The sequence below is a fragment of the Pristiophorus japonicus genome, chromosome 3 (assembly GCF_044704955.1).
Source record: "Pristiophorus japonicus isolate sPriJap1 chromosome 3, sPriJap1.hap1, whole genome shotgun sequence".
Lineage (NCBI taxonomy): Eukaryota > Metazoa > Chordata > Chondrichthyes > Pristiophoridae > Pristiophorus > Pristiophorus japonicus.
In genome coordinates, this window is record NC_091979.1 from 251,917,223 (window position 1) to 251,935,225 (window position 18,003).

Here is an 18,003-nt window from a genome sequence, read left to right on the forward strand (position 1 = left end):
TCTGTAGATGGAAAACAATACTGAGCTTGTTTCATGCAGTAGCTGGTGAATTTGGTTTACATTTGCTTGTTTTTAGATGGGCTTATAGAGTCAAGTACCCTTATGAGTCACTCATGAAAAATAGTTGCTCATTACACTCAATAGAAACATAGAAAATAGGTGCAGTAGTAGACCATTCGGCCCTTCGAACCTGCACCGCCATTCAATGAGTTCATGGCTGAACATGCAACTTCAGTACCCCATTCCTGCTTTCTCGCCATACCCCTTGATCCCCCAAGTAGTAAGGACTACATCTAACTCCTTTTTGAATATACTTAGTGAATTGGCCTCAATAACTTTCTGTGGTAGAGAATTCCACAAGTTGACCACTCTTCTGGGTGAAGAAGTTTCTCCTCATCTCGGTCCTAAATGGCTTACCCCTTATCCTTAGACTGTGACCCCTGGTTCTGGACTTCCCCAACATTGGGAACATTCTTCCTGCATCTACCCTGTCTAAACCCGTCAGAATTTTAAATGTTTCTATGAGATCCCCTCTCATTCGCCTGAACTCCAGTGAAAACAAGCCCAGTTGATCAATAGGAATGAAGGGTTATTGTCTTTAAAGCCAGAATGTTTTTAAATGAAAGGATATGGCCTTTTGAATGAATACATGAGTCTGATGTAAGAAGTTATCTTGGAATGTTGCTTTAATGTGTAGTACCTGCTTCTGCCCCTATTTCTTATGTTCATATGTTTAACCTTCAAAACAAATATGTCGTCATCTATACTGGCGTATTCTAAAGTTGTAAGTTTATAACAAGTTTTAGTGGTAAACCACATTTGAACCGACATGATTACACAGCAAAATTTAGCAGGTTGATATTGTGGCAGTGTAATTTGAACTTTGTATATAAACCTACTTTAAAAAAAAATTAAAGGGCTATATATTACTTGGTGGAAGATGTGCTGTTTACCACCTATAATGTGTACAAACTTATCATCAATTTGACCGACAACTTTAACACTCTACTTCCAGGTAATCTATCCAGTCTGAGTCGCTTGGGGCTGAGGTACAACAGACTGTCGGCTGTACCCAAATCATTGGCCAAGTGCAGTGAGTTGGATGAGCTTAACCTAGAGAACAATAATATCTCGACATTACCCGAGGTAAGTAATCGATAAAATGGTTGCAAAGTGTCTGAATTTCTGCGACAGCTTTCTGAAACTCGACCGCAATCTTTTTGTTTTTATATAGGTTTATTCAAAAATGTGCTGCAGTTCATTATTGGAGTTACTTGACATTCTTTCCACCACATGTTAATACCATGCTCTTTGTAAAATCTGAATTTTAAGAAATACTGTTCAAGGAAGAGGAGAGAAAAAAGTGATATCCAGGAATGGGAAATTAGAAACCATGCCAGATCAATAATTGCTTGATTTGTTTTTCCCTTCCCCTCTAGTGAAGGTGAAAGCTAGAGGTGTTGGAATATACTAGATTTTAGTGTGTTAGCTGATGCAGTGGTTTCTTTTGGCCTGAGCATGTTGCAATATGAAACAATAAAATACTGGAAATACACACCAGATCACATGGATGAACTACAACAATTGTACATCCCTGTCTGACGTAAAAATAAAACGGGGAAGGTGGCTCAACTGTGGCTAACGAGGGAAATTAGGGATAGTGTTGAATCCAAGGAAGAGGCATATAAATTGGCCAGCAAAAGCAGCAAACCTGAGGTCTGGGAGAAATTTAGAATTCAGCAGAGGAGGAATAAGGGTTTAATTAGGAGGTGGAAAATCGAGTATGCGAGTAAGCTTGCAGGGAACATAAAAACTGACTGCAAAAGCTTCTATAGATATGTGAAGAGAAAAAGATTAGTGAAGATTAATGTAGGTTCCTTGCAGTCAGAACCAGGTGAATTCATAATGGGGAACAAGGAAATGGCAGACCAATTGAACAAATACTTGGTTCTGTCTTCACTAAGGAAGACACGAATAACCTTCCAAAAATACCAGGGGACCGAAGGTCTAGCGAGAAGGAGGAACTGAAGGAAATCCTTATTGGTCAAGAAATGGTGTTGGGGAAATTGATGGGATTAAAGGCCGATAAATCCCCAAGGCGTGATAGTCTGCATCCCGGAGTACTCAAGGAAGTAGCCCTAGAAATAGTGGACGCATTGGTGGTCATTTTCCAACATTCAATGGACTCTGGATCAATTCCAATGGATTGGAGGGTAGCTAATGTAACCCCACTTGTTAAAAAAGGAGGGAGAGAGAAAACAGGTAATTATAGACCGGTTAGCCTGACATCAGTAGTGGGGAAAATGTTGGAATCAATTATTAAAGATGTAATAGTGCATTTGGAAAGCAGTGACAGGATCGGTCCAAGTCAACATGGGTTTATGAAAGGGAAATCATGCTTGACAAATCTTCTAGAATTTTTTGAGGATATAACTGGTAGAGTGGATAAGGGAGAACCAGTGGTGTATTTGGACTTTCAAAAGGCTTTTGACAAGGTCCAACACAAGAGATTAGTGTACAAAATTAAGGCACATAGTATTGGGGGTTAATGTATTGATGTGGATAGAGAACTGATTGGCAGACAGGGAGCCAAGAGTGGGAATAAACAGGTCCTTTTCAGAATGGCAGGCAGTGACTAGTAGGGTACCGCAAGGTTCAGTGCTGGGACCCCAGCTATTTGCATTATATATTAATGATTTAGAATTGAATGTAATATCTCCAAGTTTGCAGATGACACTAAGCTGGGTGGCAGTGTGAGCTGTGAGAAGGATGTCAAGAGGCTGCAGCGTGACTTGGACAGGTTAGGTGAGTGGGCAAATGCATGGCAGATGCAGTATAATGTGGATAAATGTGAGATTATCCACTTTTCTGGCCAAAACAGGAAGGCAGATTATTATCTGAATGGTGACCGATTAGTAAAAGGGGAGGTGCAATGAGACCTGGGTGTCATGGTACATCAGTCATTGAAAGTAGGCATACAGGTACAGCAGGCAGTAAAGAAAGCAAATGGCATGTTGGCCTTCATAGCAAGAGGATTTGAGTATAGGTGCAGGGAGGTCTTACTGCAGTTGTACAGGGCCTTGGTGAGACCACATCTTGAGTATTGTGTGCAGTTTTGGTCTCCTCATCCGAGGAAGGACATTCTTGCTATTGAGGGAGTGCAGCAAAGGTTCACCAGACTGATTCCCAGGATGGCAGGACTGACATGAAGAAAGACTAGATCAACTAGGCTTATATTCACTGGAATTTAGAAGAATGAGAGGAGATCTCATAGAAACATATAAAATTCTGATGGGATTGGACAGGTTAGATGCAGGAAGAATGTTCCTGATGTTGGGGAAGTCCAGAACCAGGGGTCACAGTTCAGGATAAGGGTAAGCCATCTAGGACTGTAGATGAGGAAAAACTTTCTCACCTAGAGAATTGTGATCCTATGGAATTCTCTCCCACAGAAAGTTGTTGAGTCCAGTTCGTTGGATATATTCAAAAGGGAGTTAGATGTGGCCCTAAAGTGATCATGGGGTATGGAGAGACAGCAGGAGTGGGGTACTGAAGTTGCATGATCAGCCATAATCATATTGAAAGTGCAGGCTCGAAGGGCCAAATAGCCTACTCCTGCACCTATTTTCTAGGTTTCTGTTAACTTGTCTTCTCTCTACAGACGCTAACCTTTTGGGTGTATATGCTGCAAGGTAACAGAATAAAAAAAATTAGTATGGTTGAAAAAAAATTAGAAAAATGGGAGGAGCAGAAACAATAAATACTTCGCTCACAAAAATTATTGCGTGCAGCAGGACAGTTCTTGGGTTATTTAAATTAGGGACTGAAATGGCATGCCTCCATGCAGCCAGCCTCTGCACTTTAGAAATACAACAAAATGGTGGCTTTGGTGAGTGGTTATGATTGAGCAAATTTTTGAAAGTCTCAATTTGGAAAAAAAAATGCAAATATGTTCTTGGAAGAAATGCAGAGAATCATACAAGAAATTAATCTTTTGCGGTAGTGAACCATTGCCTAAAACAAAATCAGTGCTTTTTTTTTGCAATTAGCAGATTTCCTGTGGCATTGCAGTGAATCAGAGGATATGCTGTTTTATAACAATGTTATGTCATGTATTATTAAGGCCACTGATTTACATTGACTCAGTATGCCATATCAATGCTGCATTACAATATTTTGTGTTGTGATTTAATCCTTCAAGCATTTTTAAACTAGCAATATGGATATTTTAATATATCTGGAGTGACTAGAATGGAAATGTGGAGTCTTGCAGTGTAACTCTTCACCTGGTTGCCTTGTCTATACTGATTGAGTAGCTTTTTAAAAATCCATTGTTTCTTGAGTCCTACAACTGTATGAATACAGCCGCTGCTTTAAAAAAACATTAGCAATAAGTAAATGGGCTCTTTGCTTTAATTAAGCAACTACTCAGTGGTGGCTCCTGTTTGAAACTGCATTAAATTTGAATTTAGAGCTGAATGTTTCACTGTCTACTGCCAGGATACAACAGTCTTCTGTCTAAACCTAAAAGCACAAAGTTAAAACAAACTGTCTTCTGTCTTTAATTTGCCACTTGCTTCAGTCCCAGTTGTCACTGCTAAATAAAGGTTCCACTGTATTTTGTGTAAAATTAAGTGCAGTTGGCTGGTAAGGCTGACTGAGCTTTTAGCTTAATCATACACTAGAAAAACTAGGGGACCAATTTACATTATTGATTTTTTTTTACTGGGAGGTGGCTTTGCGAATGGTCACTGTAGCCTTAGGTTGGATACTGTTACAGTAAAACAAACTAAGATGGCTTTGTTTCACAGTTCTGATTTTGGATATTGCATAAATGTGGCTCAGTATTTGCCACGCCATACTTGAGGGTAGGCTCAACAATCGCTTTGACTGTATTTGTTGGACAAGCTCTTGTGTCGTAGGTTTTCGTAAAATAATGGAAAATGTATAACTTTTTCTCTGTGGCTGTCCCCTTGTGCTAATTAGTTGGTTATCCTCAATTCTGGGAACTCGAGGAAAGAAATCTATTTCCATCCCTTAGCCTTAAATAATATGAAGGTAGTGCCTGTGTTAAAATGCTTGCCATTGCAAGGAGTTTTAAAGAAAAGTTAGGTTACATTTTTTCTAGTGGATTAGGGATGGTAAATTTTTCCCATAATTATTTGATTACGGCCATTCCTTTAAAAAATGCATATTTTCAACCAAAAAAAGACTTGATATTGAAATGGTTTTCCCCCCCTCCCCCACAGGGTCTCCTTTCAAGTCTTGCAAACTTGACCAGTTTAACATTAGCGAGGAATTGCTTCCAGTCATATCCTGTTGGTGGACCCTCACAGTTTTCAACGATCTACTCTCTGAACATGGAACACAACCGCATCAATAAAATACCTTTTGGAATCTTCTCCAGAGCTAAAGTGTTGAGTAAGCTGAACATGAAGGTAGGTAGTGAAGTCTATAGGCTACAGGAAGAGGCTCGATCTGATTCTGACAGGAAACAGAGTTCTGAACATTTTATGTTACAATCAACTAAGATTTAAACTGGATAAGGTTATTTTCTAAAATATTGCCACATTTTTTATCGTATTTTCAGTGGCAGTCATGCTTGTGTTGCAGCTGCTCACAACTGGTCCTGTATTTTAAAGTTTGTAGTTTCAAGTTTATGGAAATAGTTTACAATTTATTACCTTTTAAAAATTTTTAAAGTTTTAAAATTTATTGTCCCATATTTCAGAAATAAAATGAAGGTGCACATTATACTGCACGCTTATTGCATTTGGCTGACACCCAGCCCTGTTCTAATTCTTTGGCTTGACTATAGTTTTGTGCTGCATTGTTATAGGGCTTGACTTTCCCTCGTGGTGTTTCTGTGCATTTTATGCTATGGCTCTTGCATTTGCCTGTAACTAGTTTCCAAGCCTCCCCATTACCCATTGTTTCATACCACTTTTACTTGACTGTCTTGCACACTAAATTTGGCGATTATGCTATCTGTTTTATATACAAATTCAGATATGTAATTTGTCAAAGATTTGTCATTGTTAATGTAGTTTCTGCTGGTAGTTGATATGCACAAAATTAACATTCATACTGTGTATTGATCAAGCATTATCATTTTAGCAGGAATGAAGTGTTTTCTTCAATGTAATTGTAGAAAGATCTACTTTAGGTGGTAACAGGTTGGTTTGCTCTTCCATTGTTGCATTTATGTATTTTACAATCCCCCATTTCCCAGTAAAGTAATTGACAGATGGCTTGTTCTTTGTCAATGCTACAAATTGTCACAGCTGCAATTGGGTTACTGAAGTGTAGCCGTTTTTGCACATTCGAATTTCTACATATTCGATCATTAATTTTAAAATTGTCTGAAACACCATCATATCTTATGGGCCAGGAGTAGGGACATAGAAACATAGAAACATAGAAAATAGGTGCAGGAGTAGGCCATTCGGCCCTTCTAGCCTGCACCGCCATTCAATGAGTTCATGGCTGAACATGCAACTTCAGTACCCCATTCCTGCTTTCTCACCATACCCCTTGATTCCCCTAGTAGTAAGGACTTCATCTAACTCCTTTTTGAATATATTTAGTGAATTGGCCTCAACAACTTTCTGTGGTAGAGAATTCCACAGGTTCACCACTCTCTGGGTGAAGAAATTCCTCCTCATCTCAGTCCTAAATGGCTTCCCCCTTATCCTTAGACTGTGTCCCCTGGTTCTGGACTTCCCCAACATTGGGAACATTCTTCCTGCATCTAACCTGTCTAACCCCGTCAGAATTTTAAACGTTTCTATGAGGTCCCCTCTCATTCTTCTGAACTCCAGTGAATACAAGCCCAGTTGATCCAGTCTTTCTTGATAGGTCAGTCCCGCCATCCCGGGAATCAGTCTGGTGAACCTTCGCTGCACTCCCTCAATAGCAAGAATGTCCTTCCTCAGGTTAGGAGACCAAAACTACACAATACTCCAGGTGTGGCCTCACCAAGGCCCTGTACAATTGTAGCAACACCTCCCTGCCCTTGTACTCAAATCCCCTCGCTATGAAGGCCAACATGCCATTTGCTTTCTTAACCGCCTGCTGTACCTGCATGCCAACCTTCAATGACTGATGTACCATGACACCCAGGTCTCGTTGCACCTCTCCTTTTCCTAATCTGTCACCATTCAGATAATAGTCTGTCTCTCTGTTTTTACCACCAAAGTGGATAACCTCACATTTATCCACATTATACTTCATCTGCCATGCATTTGCCCACTCACCTAACCTATCCAAGTCGCTCTGCAGCCTCATAGAATCCTCCTTGCAGCTCACACTGCCACCCAACTTAGTGTCATCCGCAAATTTGGAGATACTACATTTAATCCCCTCGTCTAAATCATTAATGTACAGTGTAAACAGCTGGGGCCCCAGCACAGAACCTTGCGGTACCCCACTAGTCACTGCCTGCCATTCTGAAAAGTCCCCATTTACTCCTACTCTTTGCTTCCTGTCTGACAACCAGTTCTCAATCCATGTCAGCACACTACCCCCAATCCCATGTGCTTTAACTTTGCACATTAATCTCTTGTGTGGGACCTTGTCGAAAGCCTTCTGAAAGTCCAAATATACCACATCGACTGGTTCTCCCTTGTCCACTCTACTGGAAACATCCTCAAAAAATTCCAGAAGATTTGTCAAGCATGATTTCCCTTTCACAAATCCATGCTGACTTGGACCTATCATATTACCTCTTTCCAAATGCACTGCGATGACATCCTTAATAATTGATTCCATCATTTTACCCACTACCGATGTCAGGCTGACCGGTCTGTAATTCCCTGTTTTCTCTCTCCCTCCTTTTTTAAAAAGTGGGGTTACATTGGCTACCCTCCACTCCATAGGAACTGATCCAGAGTCAATGGAATGTTGGAAAATGACTGTCAATGCATCCACTATTTCCAAGGCCACCTCCTTAAGTACTCTGGGATGCAGTCCATCAGGCCCTGGGGATTTATCGGCCTTCAATCCCATCAATTTCCCCAACACAATTTCCCGACTAATAAGGATTTCCCTCAGTTCCTCCTCCTTACTAGACCCTCCGACTGCTTTTATATCCGGAAGGTTGTTTGTGTCCTCAGTGAATACCGAACCAAAGTACTTGTTCAATTGGTCCGCCATTTCTTTGTTCACCGTTATGACTTCCCCTGATTCTGACTGCAGGGGACCTACGTTTGTCTTTACTAACCTTTTTCTCTTTACATATCTATAGAAACTTTTGCAATCCGTCTTAATGTTCCCTGCAAGCTTCTTCTCGTACTCCATTTTCCCTGCCCTAATCAAACCCTTTGTCCTCCTCTGCTGAGTTCTAAATTTCTCCCAGTCCCCGGGTTCTCTGCTATTTCTGGCCAATTTGTATGCCACTTCCTTGGCTTTAATGCTATCCCTGATTTCCCTTGATAGCCACTGTTGAGCCACCTTCCCTTTTTTATTTTTACGACAGACAGGAATGTACAATTGTTGTAGTTCATCCATGTGGTCTCTAAATGTCTGCCATTGCCCATCCACAGTCAACCCTTTCAGTATCATTCGCCAATCTATCCTAGCCAATTCACGCCTCATACCTTCAAAGTTACCCTTTAAGTTCTGGACCATGGTCTCTGAATTAACTGTTTCATTCTCCATCCTAATGCAGAATTCCACCATATTATGGTCACTCTTCCCCAAGGGGCCTCGCACAACGAGATTGCTAATTAATCCTCTCTCATTACACAACACCCAGTCTAAGATGGCCTCCCCCCTCGTTGGTTCCTCGACATATTGGTCTAAAAAACCATCCCTTATGCACTCCAGGAAATCCTCCTCTACCGTATTGCTTCCAGTTTGGTTAACCCAATCTATGTGCATATTAAAGTCACCCATTATAACTGCTGCACCTTTATTGCACGCACCCCTAATTTCATGTTTGATGCCCTCCCCAACATCACTACTACTGTTTGGAGGTCTGTACACAACTCCCACTAACGTTTTTTGTCCTTTGGTATTCTGCAGCTCTACCCATATAGATTCCACATCATCCAAGCTAATGTCCTTCCGAACTATTGCCTTAATTTGCTCCTTAACCAACAATGCTACCCCACCTCCTTTTCCTTTTATTCTATCTTTCCTGAATGTTGAATACCCCTGGATGTTGAGTTCCCAGCCCTGATCATCCTGGAGCCACGTCTCCGTAATCCCAATCACGTCATATTTGTTAACATCTATTTGCACAGTTAATTCATCCACTTTATTGCGGATACTCCTTGCATTAAGACACAAAGCCTTCAGGCTTGTTCTTTTAACACCCTTTGTCCTTTTAGAATTTTGCTGTACAGTGGCCCTTTTTGTTCTTTGCCTTGGGTTTCTCTGCCCTCCACTTTTCCTCATCTCCTTTCTGTCTTTTGCTTTTGCCTCCTTTTTGTTTCCCTCTGTCTCCCTGCATTGGTTCCCATCCCCCTGCCATATCAGTTTAAATCCTCCCCAACAGCACTAGCAAACACTCCCCCTAGGACATTGGTTCCGGTCCTGTCCAGGTACAGACCGTCCGGTTTGTACTGGTCCCACCTCCCCCAGAACCGGTTCCAATGCCCCAGGAATTTGAATCCCTCCCTGTTGCACCACTGCTCAAGCTACGTATTCATCTGCGCTATCCTGCGATTCCTACTCTGACTATCACGTGGCACTGGTAGCAATCCCGAGATTACTACTTTTGAGGTCCTACTTTTTAATTTAGCTCCTAGCTCCTTAAATTCGTTTCGTAGGACCTCATCCCTCTTTTTACCTATGTCGTTGGTACCAATGTGCACCACGACAACTGGCTGTTCTCCCTCCCTTTTTAGAATGTCCTGCACCCGCTCCGAGACATCCTTGACCCTTGCACCAGGGAGGCAACATACCATCCTGGAGTCTCGGTTGCGGCCGCAGAAACGCCTATCTATTCCCCTCACCATTGAATCCCCAATCACTATTGCTCTCCCACTCTTTTTTTCCTGCCCTCCTGTGCAGCAGAGCCAACCAGGGACAATGTGGTAGCATTTATTAAAAATCAGAGAAATCATCATTCCACTTCTGGTTTGCCTTTTAGTAATTGTAACACCCATGTGAACATGAAAGGAGAATTTAAGCATCAAAGTACATTTTTAGCTTATGAAAAATTGCCAAGTTCCTTTTAATAATCACTAATTACAGAAAACAATAGCTTGAAGGCTTTGAGATTTCTCGCAAGTTAAAGTTAGGCTTGATTTTTTAAAAAAAAACAGTTAAGGCGATAATTTACTTTCATTTCTTTCTGGTTGAATGACCCAAATCTGTCTTCTGGTCTCGATAGGACAATCAGCTAACTTCACTTCCATTGGACTTTGGAACCTGGACAAGCATGGTAGAACTGAACCTTGCCACCAACCAACTCACAAAGATTCCAGAGGATGTGTCTGGACTGGCTTCCCTGGAGGTGAGAAAACTCACCACAATATCCTGCTAATTGCTTCAAAGCTTGACTTGCAAAAGTGAACAAGTCACTAGATTTATGCTGCACATCTACAGAAGCTGTAGCAATTAGTTGTTTAGGTCATAGTGCAGTAAAATCTCAGGTATTAGCATTTTAATTGCTCAAGATTAATGCTTACAGACACAAGGATTTCTTTTGAGTCATGGTTTGCAAATTTAAAATTGCTGTAACTAGGTCAGTGAGCACAGTGATGATGGGTGAGCGGGACTTGGTGCGAGTTAGGACATGGACAACCGAGTTTTGGATCGCCTCTAATTTATGTAGGGTATAATGTGGGATGCCAGCCAGGAGTGTGTTGGAATAACCAAGTCTACAGGTAACCAAGGCATGGATGAGGGCTTCAGTAGCGGATGAGCTGAGGCAAGGGCGGAGATAGGTGAAGTTATGGTGGTTGAATTAGGCGGTCTTAGTTATTTGTCATTGGAGGACTGGGCTCACGTGATCCCAGGTACGCTTCCAAACCGCCTGTGTTTCTGGGATCTGTGGGTCATTATGCTGCCTTCTGTTTCAAGGCCTGAGACCGCAACTCTTTGCAGCTAGGGTGCCAGGAGGTAATTGCGTAAATGTTTTGTGGGTCAGAGACGTACTCCGGTTATGCCTCCAATCGCAATTTCTAGGCCAATGAATTCTTTAACCAGGGGGCGTTAACACACACAAACGTACTGTTTACTGAATTTAGCAAGGATGATTCTACTTTTTAATTAATAAAGGTTAAATCACAGGGTTCACTTTAATTTTCTGTATCTTACCTATCCCCTTGGCTTAAAAAGGCTATCTCCTATTTTGATATTGAAAAGAGGAGGTCGTTGAGATACTGGACAGGCTAAAAATTGATAGAGGAGGTACTAGAAAGGCTGGCTGTACTTAAAAGTGGATAAGTCACCAGGACTGGATGGGATGCATCCGAGGATGCAGAAGGAAGTAAAGTTGGAAATTGCGGAGCTACTGACCACAATCTTCCAATCCTCCTTAGATGCAGTGGTGGTGCCAGAGGACTGGACAAATGCAAATGTTTAAACAGTTACTCAAAAATGGGTGTAAGGATAAACCCAGCAACTATAGGCCAGTCAGTTTAACCTTGGCGGTGGGGAAACTTTTAGAAACAATGGGCCCAAATTTGCCCAACCCCTTTTTCTCACTCTAAGTGCGCCGCTTTTGTCTGCCTCCAAGCGCGCCGAAAATCTTGCTCCCGATTCTGGCCGCTCCACAGCCTCTCCTCGGTGGTGGTGGCGTAGCGTGGCCAGTGGATTGGGGACGGAGCCAGGTCCCGGTGCTGAAAACAGTGCCGGGACTTCTGCACATGCGCACTAGAGTCTGCGCACATGTGCAGTAGCTCCTGGCAGTCCAAATCTGTGCGATGCTCTGCAGGCTGTGTGGGAGGGGCCCGAAGCACGCCGCCCCTAGCCCTGGCCGAATGGGCTCCCTCATCGCTGGCTTGCTGCGTTCCCCGATGTAGGCCGTCTATTTTTTATTTGTTATTTATTGATTTATTGATTGCTTATTACTTTGTTCTTGGTGATTTAAGTGCAGGATTCCTTCTATTTTTTCTTAATTGCTTATTACTTTTTGTGCTTTGTTTAGTGCTTGGTGCAAATGTACTGCTTTGTTTAGTGCTTGGTGCTTTAAATGTATTTATGCTTCTTTAGTGTTGTTGTGAAGGTTTTAGTGCTTTGCAAGGTCCCCTTCCTCCCCCTATCTCTGGCTGCCTGCACTGATTTCTTAATTCACTGCAGGGTTTTTCAGAACATACACTTATGCTGGCCTAAGTTAGTTTGGAGTAAGTTTTAGCTGGCTAAACTTGCTTAAATGGCCAAAACAGGTGTAAGTGGCTGGTAATGCCCCCTTTTGGGGAAAAAAAACTGAACTAAAAAAAAACCTAGCTAACTCACTTACACTGAGCAATGGGGAGAATTGCGAGTTTTAAGTTACGCCAAAAAAAATCTAGTTGCTCCAAAAAAAAAACGGAGCAACTCCTGGGGAAACTTAGGCCCAGTAATCTGGGACAAAATTAACAGTCCCTTGGACAAGTATGGATCAATTAAGGAAAGCCAGCACAGATTTGTTAAAGGCAAATCGTATTTAACTAACTTGATTGAGTTTTTTGATGAGGTAACTGAGAGGGTTGATAGACTTCTAAAAGACATTTGATAAAGTGCCACATAATAGACTTGCCAGCAAAGTTGAAGCCCGTGGAAAACAAGGGACAGTAGCAGCATGGATACGAATTTGGCTAAGTGACAGGAAACAGAGTGAACGGTTGGTTGTTTTCGGACTGGAGGAAGATACACAGTGCTTTTCCCCAGGGTTCGGTGCTAGGACCACTACTTTTCTTGATGTATATTAATGACTTGGATGTGGGTCTACAGGGCACAATTTCAAAATTTGCAGATGACACTAAACTTGGAAGTATAGTGAACAGTGAGGAGAATAGTGATAGACTTCAAGAGGACATAGACAGGCTGGTGGAATGGGTGGACACATGGTAGATGAAATTTAACGTGGAAAAGTGTGAAGTGATACATTTTGGTAGGAAGAACGAGGAGTAGCAATATAAACTAAAGTGGATGCATGAACACAGACACCTGGGGGTATATGTGCATAAATCGTTGAAGGTGGCAGGGCAGGTTGAGAAAGCAGTTAAAAAAGAGGCATAAGAGTACAAAAGCAAGGAAGTTATGGCCCTGTATAAAACACTGGTTCGGCCTCAGCTGGAACATTGTGTCCAATTCTGGGCTCTGCACTTTAGGAAGGATGTGATGGCCTCAGAGAGGGTGCAAAAAAGATTAATGGGAGTGGTTCCATGGATGAGGGACTTCAGTTACATGGATAGACTGGAGCAGCTGGGGTTGTTCTCCTTAGAGCAGAGAAGGTTGAGAGAAAATTTGATGTGCTCAAAATCATGAGGGGTCTAGACTGAGTAGATCAAGAGAAACCGTTCCCATTGGCGGAAAGGTCGAGAACCAGAGGACACAGATTTAAGGTGATTGGCAGAAGAACCAAAGGCGACATGAGGAAAAACTTTTTAACGCAGCGAGTGGTTATGATCTGGAATGCACTGCCTGAAAAGGGCGGTGGAGGCAGATTCAATCGTGGCTTTCAAAAGGGAATTGGATAAGTACCTGAGGGAAAAAAATTGTAGGGCTCTGGGGAAAGGGCAGAGGTGTGGGACTAGCTGAAGTGCTCTTGCAGGGAGTCGGCACGGGCACAAAGGCCGAATGGCCGCCTCCTGTGCTGTAACTATTTTATGGTTTTAGCAAAATGGGTCTAGGGTGAGAATTTGGACCATTATTGTAGCAGTTTGAAGCAGAATGGCCTGCCTGGTTTCTCCACACACCTGCGAACCTGCTTACCTCTTTATAAACTCATTGTTCAACCTTTCAGTAAAACGCCATCCCAAATTCCTTTCTGTGAAGCAACAAAATCAAAAATCTAAAAATGTGACTCAGACCATGGAAGCTGTCCATGCTCAGTGCCAGCATAGAGGCTTTTATGTCTGTTAGTGATTTTGTTTTCGTGTCCTTTTTTTAACGGCACTGAATAAAATGGATCATAAAAGCTAAACATAAATTTATTCAGAAGCATCAACTGCTGTATCCCTGTTCAACCAGTCAGTCCTTCTGCTTCCTTGCCAAAACTACTGAAACTTCTATGAATCCTCCTTTCCTACCTCTTCAATTCTGGTAGTTGTTTGATTGATAAAGTTTATCCCTGACTCAATGGTTCTTGATGATCTTACCAATGAACCTCTTTCCGTTGCTGTGTTCTACTACTGTCGGCACCTTGGATTTTAATATGGCTTCTGCTCCTCATGGTATCTCTGCATTGATCTCGAGATGTACCTGTGAACTTGCTCCTGTCCTATTCAGTCTCTCCTTTTCCCTGGAAATTTGCTTATTTAGTGTGCTGATTTGAATTTGGCAAGCTTTGTATTTGTCATTAGACCTGTCGTTTCCACAATGTCGTTTGTTCACGCCCGAGTGCTCTTCTAATAAACAAGTGGGTGAGCCATGAGATATTTATAGGTATGAAATTTAAATGAATTTACCGACTCTTGAAATGATTCATGTCTAGGTTCTTATCTTATCAAATAACCTTCTTCGAAAATTGCCGCATGGCATTGGGCACCTCAGAAAACTGCGAGAGTTGGACTTGGAAGAAAATAAACTTGAATCTCTTCCAAATGAAATTGCTTACCTTAAGGATCTGCAGGTGAGTGTTTTAAATTAGATCTCTGAATCCAATTGAACTAGGCTACTTTTCCTTAATATTTTTTGTCCTGTTTGTACTCTGTGTAATGTAATGTGAACTTGATTTTCAAAGATTGTTTCATGTCGTTAATTCTTGGGCAGTCACAGGGATAGGAGCCAGCATGTACGTTTATAAATTAACATATAACTACATACCATCATCATAGGCAGTCCCTCAAAGCGAGGATGATTTGCTTCCATGCCAAAAAGGGATGAGTTCACAGTTGTTTCAATGAAGGATCTAATATTCCAAATCCCGAACTACATCTTGGAGGGTGGAAGATACCTGTGCTTGGATGTTTTTACCGTGTGGTGGCCGTTGCACCACACGGGCTTGACAGACCTAGGTCCAGTGGCAAGGATTACCCAAGACGAACTGGAGACCATCTCTGCAGCACGGGCCAAGCGTGCGCACACATCGCAGTGTGGGCTGGTCCATGCTGCCCCTGGGCCCTCGCTTCTTCTGGGCCCCGGTCACTTCCATTTACAAACTCTTGCCGCTCCTTCGCCCCTCCTGCTGTGCCTGCCCGCACTGCAATCAGTGACCTGGCTTTGCAGCCGCTGCCCTCCTGCAGCAGCACGCACTGCTTCTTCCAATGGCCCTGGCCCTGCTGATGGTCTTGCAGGCCTGGACTGCGCTGATTTCCGGGCCGAGCCACCACACATTGCTCCCTCTGTTATCAGGGATAACTACATAACTGCCCAATTGGAATAGCGAAACATTATAATGGTTTACTTTCCCTGGATTGTCCATTGGGGCTTTTGCTACTATTTTGGATTTTGAGGTCTCCAGAGCTCCCCAAGCCCATTTCCCCCATCCTATTTGGAGTGCACAGTATCAGCATTTCCACTCTCGTTGCCTGTTACAATTCAGTAAGGTACACAGTCACATGTAAATTTGCTGTACGGTAAATCGAGAGCACATTTGGTTAACCCAAACTATTAGGATATTAAACCGCACTGGAAATTTAAAAATAAAAGTAGAATGTGATCCCTAAATCAGTCAGACATTGTTATTATGTCACAGTGAATTTGTATTTAGAACATTTGGCCTTGATTTTTTTTTTCTACTTGTCAAGTTTTGTATTAAGAGTATCTTAGAGATAAACTAGATGCATATAAAATTGAATGACTTGCTCAAACAAGAGCTGGAAATGGTCATAACGATTAAGGCTGTTGTGCACATTGAAATTTTGGAATTAATATTGCTAATTCAAAAATGTCCCATAGACTTCATAAAACTAAAATCTATTAGGGATTTTTTTAATTCGTGAAAAGCTGTCGTTTGGTAAAATGCTAAGTAACATCTGTATGACTTTCTAGGTGTAATAAAAACTTCAGTAAATGTCAAATTGCCATCTCTATTTTAATAAAATACTAAAAGTATCAGTTAAAACCTAATGGTTATATCCCATTGTGGTATTCCCTTTATCTGCTGGTCAGGAGGAGTCAGGTCAGTAGGACAACAGATCATAAATTTAGATTCATAAAATGTAAATGCAAAACTGTTTTTAGATTTTAAAGTTCTTTACTCAAAAGGTGAGATGTTAGAAGTCACTTTCATGTGAAGGACATTAGGGGAATTCAGTATGCAGTTAAATGCCAGGCTGGGCAAGTTGGAGCAATAAAGGGACAAGCTCTTGAAGGTAAATGGCCTTTCCTCATCCTTGAATTTTTTTTCTTATCTTATTTAAACAAATGCTGGAGGAAGCATAAGGAAACCTTTCTTGGGCAAATGCAATAGCCCGGATTTTGCAGTGGGTAATGACGGCGAACTGTCAGCGTTTGCTGACATTACCCCTCTGAAACTAACCCATAGCTTCATGATTTAGCGCAGTTGGAGCTAAATGCGGAAATCCTAAAGTTGCAGTTAGTCATTCGCTACTTGCCACAGACTGCGCTGGCAATCAGTTGAAATCAGTGGAATAGATGAAAACTTAAGCTAATATTGTTAAACACCCCATTAAATGTTAAGTCTTGTTGAAATAGGTGTAACTGGGGTTTTAACAGCGCATTGACTGCTAAACAACTGTTCTGGCTCTTAAATATAAAATTAGTTTTTTTTTAGTGGAATGTCAAGTTTTACCATTGATAAAAATTACTAGCTATTTAAATATATATTTTTTAAAGTTTTTTTTCATGATATTTCAGCTTTTATTTTAATCTAATGTCCCAATCTTTATTTCACACACTCAACATTTCTAAAAATGCTTTTCATTTCCTGGTTTGCTATCTGAGAATTCTTCACTGACGACTTGACAGCTTGATGACATCACTGCTGCTCTTCACTGGAGTTCCGCTTTCGACAGTGCTACAATCAATTTCACATTGAGGAAGCTAAAGTTTTCGCCACAGAGATCGCAAGATCTATAGTTTATATACAAGCTTCATCGTGTCTGCTAATAACTATGTTGACATCTAAAAAATAGTTTCAAAGGGTTAGCACAATTAGGCATTCCTAGTAACAAAATGGCCATTAAAGGAAGTACACTGTTTAGCTTATAACCAAGTGGTAAGGTATGGGTGGGAAGGAATAAACAGTGATGCTATTTGGGCTTTCTCCCAGCACTTCAAACTTAATGATTACCACAAAAAGGCTTTCCTTATGTGGACCCACATCTTTAATGAATTGAAAATTGCACCCTTATGCATGAGATGAATGGAATAGTATACCATAGGGCTAATGACCTTTTTACTGCAGTACTGTGTATTGGAGACAATGCACTGCCCACCATGTTCTGCCGTCCACGCCAAAAGGCGGTGAATATCGCATTGTCAGACGACTGCACTAGGCTAAAACTAAAAGTTGCATTTATTTATAAGCAAGATAATTATACAGAAGCAGCAGATGCATAGCAACTGACCAGTAGTACAATATTTGACTTGCACAATACTTAAAACTGTTCCAAGAGGAGTCCAAAATATGCAGAAATCTTTCCAGAGTGTCTCAGACATTGAATGATAACAACCGTGGAGCCCCTGTTTACCATCTTGTGTAGCAGAGGACTAAAGTGCTTGAGAAAGCCCTCTGTTTTTATATAATTTTTTGGGACTTCCAAGGACTGGTATCCTCTGAAATTCTTCATGATAAAATATTTGCCTATCACTCAAATAGATACGGTGTGAATGCTGTTTGTTGAGTTTGTTCTTGACATCTAACATTCAGGGAAATAGATCTAAATGTTTTAAACAAATTTGCTTGTAGCAATGTTTCAAAGACATGTGGCAATTTCTGAT

The 18,003-nt window shown here is 41.4% G+C and overlaps 1 protein-coding gene across 1 annotated transcript in view; it reads left to right on the plus strand.

Moving 5' to 3' along the window:
* Positions 1-18,003, plus strand: part of shoc2 (SHOC2 leucine rich repeat scaffold protein) — a 127,192-nt gene that overhangs the window by 94,727 nt on the left and 14,462 nt on the right. Inside the window, exons 4-7 of the mRNA XM_070876547.1 lie at positions 1,016-1,146; positions 5,250-5,438; positions 10,340-10,462; positions 14,591-14,728. Of these exons, the coding sequence (XP_070732648.1) occupies positions 1,016-1,146; positions 5,250-5,438; positions 10,340-10,462; positions 14,591-14,728 (581 nt within the window). The remainder of the gene's footprint in view (positions 1-1,015; positions 1,147-5,249; positions 5,439-10,339; positions 10,463-14,590; positions 14,729-18,003) is intronic.